Source organism: Staurois parvus, unplaced genomic scaffold (assembly GCF_062004578.1).
Source record: "Staurois parvus isolate SC_StPar_1 unplaced genomic scaffold, SC_StPar_1.0 ptg001202l, whole genome shotgun sequence".
In the NCBI taxonomy this organism is placed as follows: domain Eukaryota; kingdom Metazoa; phylum Chordata; class Amphibia; order Anura; family Ranidae; genus Staurois; species Staurois parvus.
In genome coordinates this window covers 104,311-111,226 of record NW_028318998.1, presented here as the reverse complement: position 1 = coordinate 111,226, position 6,916 = coordinate 104,311, and the positions used below count along the sequence as shown (strand labels likewise).

Sequence of the window (6,916 nt, the reverse complement as noted above, 5' to 3'; positions counted from 1 at the left end):
TAAGCACTGCAACAATAATCGGTTTCGCTATCTGTAAGGGGGTTTCTTCCCAATGAACACCAGTGTAAGGAACATTCATCCCACCGATTACCAACGTAAGGAACATTCTTCTCAGTGGGCACCAATGTAAGGAGCATTCTTCTCAGTAACCACCAATGTAAGGAGCATTCTTCTCAGTAACCACCAATGTGCGGAGCTTTCTTCTCAGTAACCACCAATGTAAGGAGCATTCTTCTCAGTAACCACCAATGTAAGGAGCTTTCTTCCCACTGACCACCAGCGTAAGGAACCTTCTTTTCAGTGGCCATCAGTATAAGCAGCATTCTTCCCACTAACCATCAATGTATGGAGCATTCTTTCTACTGAACACCAACGTAAGGAGCATTCTTCCCACTGACTATCAATGTAAGAAGCATTCCTTCCACTGACCACCAGTATAAGAGACATTCTTCCCACTGACCATCACACTAATGTATAGTGAGCTGTAGCTAAAGTAAGTATCAGCAGGGGTTCCCTAAGCCTGGTACATTATCCCAAGAGTTCCTCCATATTAAAAAGGTTGGGAAAAGCTGTACTAGAGAATATGTGATATATAGATCTATGGAAAATACATATGTACTCGAACAGCATTAATATTGTTTATATTTTTGTACGATTTTTTTATATCTGTGATACACTATATTGCCAAAAGTATTGGGCCTGCCCTCCAAAGCATTCAGGTGTTCCAATCCCCTCCATGGACACAGGTGTATAAAATCAAGCATCTAAGCATGCAGACTGCTTCTACAAACATTTGTGAAAGAATGGGTCGCTCTCAGGAGCTCAGTGGATCCAAGCTCGGTACCGTGATAGGTTGCCACCTGTGCAATAAGTCCATCCGTGAAATTCCCTTACTACTAAATATTCCACGCTCAACTGTTAGTGGGATTACAATAAAGTAGAAGCAACTGGGAATAACAGCAACTCAGCCACCAAGTGGTAGGTCATATAAAATGAGAGCGGGGTCAGTGCATGCTGAAGTGCAGAATTCACCAACTGTCTGTAGAGTCAATAGCTAAAGACCTCCAAACTTGATGTGGCCTTCAGATTAGCACAACAACAGTGCGTAGAGAGCTTCATGGAATGGGTTTCCATGACTGAGCAGCTGCATCTAAGCCTTACATCACTAAGTGCAATGCAAAGTGTCGGATGCCGTGGTGTAAAGCACGCTGCCACTGGACTCTAGAGCAGTGGAGATGTTTTCTCTGGAGTGACCAATCACGCTTCTCTGTTTGGCAATCCGATGGACGTTTCTGGGTTTGGTAGTTGCCAGGAGAACGGTATTTGCCTGACTGCATTGAGCAAAATGTAAAGTTTGGTTGAGGGGGGATTATGGTGTGGGGTTGTCTTTCAGGGGTTGGGGTTAGGCCCCTTACTTTCTGTGGGGAAGACATTTTGGACAATTTCATGCTGCCAACTTTGTGGGAACAATTTCAGGATGGCCCCTTCCTGTTCCTACATGACTGCACAGCAGTGCATGAGGCAAGGTTCATAAAGACATGGAGGAGCCAGTTTGGGGTGGAAGAACTTGATTGGCCTGCAAAGAGTCCTGACCTCAACTCCATAGAACACCTTTGGGATGAATTAGACTGCGAGCCAATCCTTCTGGTCTGACATCAGTGCCTGAACTCACAGATGTGCTTCTGGAAGAATGGTCAAACCTTTCCATAGACACCCTCCTAAACCTTGTGGACGGCCTTCCCAGAAGAGTTGAAGCTGTTATAGGCGCAAAGGGCGGGGCCAACTCAATATTGAACCCTACGGACTAAGACTAATATACCATTACAGTTCATGTGCCAGTAGTTCATTATAAACCAATGTCTTCAGTATCTAAGGTTTAAGAGAAGGTAATGTCTCCTGGGTGTGGGGGTAATGGAATATCCAGGTCAGTTCCAGTTCAGGTATAATGTACAACAAGAAGCAGATATATGAAGCAGACCAAGAAGAGAACGGGTGAACAGAAGAGGCTAGGAAAGTAAGAAAGGCAATAGGGTGGGGAGTGAGACTAGGGCAGTCCCAGATTGAACTCTGTGGAGGCCCCTAGGTAGTGGAAACCTTGGGCCCTTGAGCTCATGGAGGTTTATCATGCATGGGCTCTAGTGGGATAACATTGAACAAAGTAGTGTGAAGATGGAGATGACCATCACTACTATACATTACACGTACGGAAATTGTTTCAAGATGAACTTTTATGAGACAAACTGTAATGTAAACCTGATGTCTATGATTTGTGTACTTTAACTTTTACATGACATTAATACAGAATTTTCTTTATAACGTCCTCAGTGTACATTTTTCATTTCTATGGGTTGATACATTTTTTCTATCTTCTGTAAACAAATTAGGAAAGCTTCATTGCCATTTTTCCATCTAGAACAAATCAATATCATTTTGATCTAATTTCACAGGGCCCTTAAACAGCATGGGGCCCATAGGCAGGTGCGGACTCTGCCTGTTTGGTTATCCGGCACTAGTCCAGGAGGGTGGGGGTAAAGGGAACGAAAAGCTCCTGTGGGAAGCTCTTGCCAGTTGGGTCTGGGACGTTGGTGTCCCTGACGAAATGTGAAGTGATTCTAAAGGTTTTGTTTTTTTTATACTTACCTGCTGTGTGTAGTGGTTTTGCACAGAGCAGCCTCCTCTTCTCCAGTCCCCCTCAGGCTCTCCTGTCGGGTGCCCCCACAGCAAGCAGCTTGCTATGGGAGCACCCACTGCTCCATGCGTCCATTCACACACGGAGCCTTGGCTCGGCCACACCTCCTCTCTTCTCATGGCTCACTGGCTGTGATCCATTCACATACGGAGCCTTGGCTCGGCCCCACCTCCTCTCTTCTCATGGCTCACTGGCTGTGATCCATTCACACATGGAGCCTTGGCTTGGCCCCACCTCCTCTCTTCTCATGGCTTACTGGCTGTGATCCATTCACACACGGAGCCTTGGCTCGGCCCCACCTTCTCTCTTCTCATGGCTCACTGGCTTTGATCCATTCACACACGAAGCCTTGGCTCGGCCCCACCTTCTCTCTTCTCATGGCTCACTGGCTTTGATCCATTCACACACGGAGCCTTGGCTCGGCCCCACCTCCTCTCTTCTCATGGCTCACTGGCTGTGATCCATTTACACAAGGAGCCTTGGCTCGGCTCCACCTCCTCTCTTCTCGTAGCTCACTGGCTGTGAATGACAGCAGTGGGAGCCAATGGCTCCCATTTCTGTCTCAGTCAATGAGAAGAGGGAGTCCTGGGATAGCCGAGACTCCAGTGAACATTGCTGGATCAAGAAGGAGCTTAGGTGAGTATTAGGGGGGCTGGGGGGCATGCTGCACTCAGAAGGTTTTTACCTCCATGCATACAATGCATGAAGGTAAAAAACCTTGAACCTTTAGAACCACTTTCAGTCTATGGGCTTTCCATGAGAGCACAGTAGTCATCTAGGTCTATCTATCCATTCAGTCGTATCCAACCCTTGGCGATTGCATTGACCGTCACTCGCAAGCGACTTCTTCCATGAATTCTCTTAGCAATTATTTTACAGGGTAGGTTGCCAGGTCTTTCCCCAACCCCTACCATGGAGGAGATCCTGCATGGCCAGGGGTGAAACTAGGACGATTTAGACAGGAGCCAATTAACCTGCCAACATGTCTTTGGAGTGTGAGAGGAAACCGGAGTACATGGAGGAAACCCACACGAACACAGGTAGAACATGCAAACTCCATGCAGGAGGCACCATGGTTGGGAATTGACCCCATGACCCGATTACTACAAGGCAGAAGTGCTAACCACTAAGCCACTGTGCCGCCAGTCATCTAGTTAGTATACCATTTTTATTGTGGGAAGGGGGAGGGTTGCAATCTAAAAGTGAGATTGTCGTTATAGAATTACAGGCATTGTTACATTGTTGCCTCTTGCTTAGCTGTCATTTCCATCCTTGTGCATCACTATATGCCAAGCTACTGGCTGGCAATTTGCAGCATATACTGTAGAACAGGTTTTCTCAACCAGGGTCCCATGGACCCCTAGGGTTCCTCAAGAGGTTATCAGGGGTTCCTTGAGCAAGGAGCAATTTCTATGTCTCAAATGCAGCAAGTTCCCAATGACACCATTGTTCGTTTTAGCTATCTGTAAGGGGGTAATTCTTCCCAATACAAGCGTAAGGAGCTTTCTCTCCATTGACCATCACACTAATGTATCATGAGTTGTAGATATTGTAACTTTAGCAAGGGTTTCGTGAGAATGGAAACCTATTTCAAGGGTTCCTCTGTGTTGTAGAGGTTGAGAAAGGCTGATATAGACTGAGAACTCCCCCAGGTACTTGTTCAAAATTGGTGGCTGTAAGTAATGGAGCTGGCCAATCATCACAAAAGCCAGAGAGTCAACAACCTCCATAATAACTCAACAATGTAACATTGTTATCATAAGCTAGGAAACTTCAAACTGTCCACAAATTTGTTGTGCTGTATGTTGCTTTACAGACCCAGATTGCAGAAAATGGCCTACAATTTACACTGGCTACACTGGATGATTACCTTCATCTGTAAGTATTTTCTTTTTCTCTACCTTTCCTAAACCCTAGAATGATAAAACTCCAGGTATGGACCAAGCTGGACCAATGTATGTGACTATGTAAAAATATCCATACCTGGAATTCTTCTCCAAAATTTTCAGAACTGCTATGCAAGGTTTGTAGACCACATGCTGGTCAATCCAGCTGAGTTGGACTAGAAACGTTCATGGTGCAAAGTCCATGGCCAGCCACCCAACAGTTTTCTTCATGGCCTGTCCCGAGACACTATGGGAAAAGAGGTAAAGGATATTCTCTCTTTGGAAGTTGTTATCAAATCAAATGTCCCAACTGGCAGATTTCCCATCCATAACTGTTCCAGTAACAAGTCAAAATTGTGGATTTCATACTATATGCAGTCCTGACAACAATGGCGACCAGGTCAGCTATAGATGGTGAATCTTACCAGTGGTAACAAAGGCAACAATAAAATTCTGAGAGGGGTCCTAACCCATCTGCACTCCATACAAAATGAAAAAAAAAATGGGTTGAGCTTTACCTGAGTATTGGAATTTGTTGTGTTTTCAGATAACGACTTATTGATGCTTGGACCTTTGGCCTATTATCAAGGACATAACTATAGCTATAGGATGCTATGGGGCCCAAATCTGTTTGGCTACCGTATGGTTTGTTAAGGCATTACTAGCATTTGGTAAACACATTTGGAGAAAGCCAACACTTCTGAATGATCGTTATGAAAATTATCATTCACAGATTAATCGGATATTAGAGAAACAAGGATACTATAATGGCTTTGCTTTGGTGCCCCATCACATGTAATTATGGACCTGCCTACTATTATATATTTACTATACGTCATTACAGAGTACTAAGACTCCGACCTGGTAAATTCTAGGCAAAAGTTTTCACTCCCTTGCTAGAGAAAGTCTTTTATGTGGCTGTTGTGTTCTTTTTAACCTGTACGCCCCCTATGGACCAGGGACATTTTTACCTATGCACCCACCACATCAAATTACCCCGGTACAAATCATTAGTAAGACCTCATCTGGAATATGCAGTTCAGTTTTGGGCACCAATTCACAAAAAGAACATTGGGGAACTGGAGAAAGTACAGAGAAGGGCAACCAAACTGATACGAGGCATGGAGGAGATCAGCTATGAGGAAAGATTAGAGGAACTGAATTTATTCTCTCTTGAGAAGAGGAGAGTAAGGGGGATATGATCTCCATGTATAATACATAAGGGGGGGGATATGATCTCCATGTATAATACATAAGGGGGGATATGATCTCCATGTATAATACATAAGGGGGATATGATCTCCATGTATAATACATAAGGGGGGATATGATCTCCATGTATAATACATAAGGGGGGGATATGATCTCTATGTATAATACATAAGGGGGGATATGATCACCATGTATAATACATAAGGGGGATATGATCTCCATGTATAATACATAAGGGGGGGATATGATCTCCATGTATAATACATAAGGGGGATATGATCTCCATGTATAATACATAAGGGGGGGGATATGATCACCATGTATAATACATGAGGGGGGATATGATCACCATGTATAATACATAAGGGGGGATATGATCTCCATGTATAATACATAAGGGGGGATATGATCTCCATGTATAATACATAAGGGGGGGATATGATCTCCATGTATAATACATAAAGGGGAATATGATCTCCATGTATAATACATAAGGGGGGGATATGATCTCCATGTATAATACATAAGGGGGGGATATGATCTCCATGTATAATACATAAGGGGGGATATGATCACCATGTATAATACATGAGGGGGGATATGATCTCCATGTATAATACATAAGGGGGATATGATCTCCCTGTATAATACATAAGGGGGGATATGATCTCCATGTATAATACATAAGGGGGGATATGATCTCCATGTATAATACATAAGGGGGGATATGATCACCATGTATAATACATAAGGGGGATATGATCTCCATGTATAATACATAAGGGGGGGTATGATCTCCATGTATAATACATAAGGGGGGGTATGATCTCCATGTATAATACATAAGGGGGGGTATGATCTCCATGTATAATACATAAGGGGGGATATGATCTCCATGTATAATACATAAGGGGGGGTATGATCTCCATGTATAATACATAAGGGGGGATATGATCTCCATGTATAATACATCAGTGGTTCATATAGTGAACTCGGTGTAGAGCTATTCCCCCTGAGGTCATCACAGAGGACAAGGGGACACTCTTTACATCTGGAGGAAAAGAAATGTAATCTCCAAACACAGAAAGGGTTCTTCACAGTAAGAGCTGAGAAAATGTGGAATAGACTC

The 6,916-nt window shown here is 43.8% G+C and overlaps 1 protein-coding gene across 1 annotated transcript in view; it reads left to right on the top strand.

The window, feature by feature from the left end:
* Positions 1-4,607: 4,607 nt before the first annotated feature.
* LOC149438220 (Fc receptor-like protein 5) overlaps positions 4,608-6,916 on the top strand; it is a 49,670-nt gene continuing 47,361 nt past the window's right edge. The window contains exon 1 of the mRNA XM_089660111.1: positions 4,608-4,644. Within this exon, the coding sequence (XP_089516237.1) occupies positions 4,608-4,644 (37 nt within the window). The remainder of the gene's footprint in view (positions 4,645-6,916) is intronic.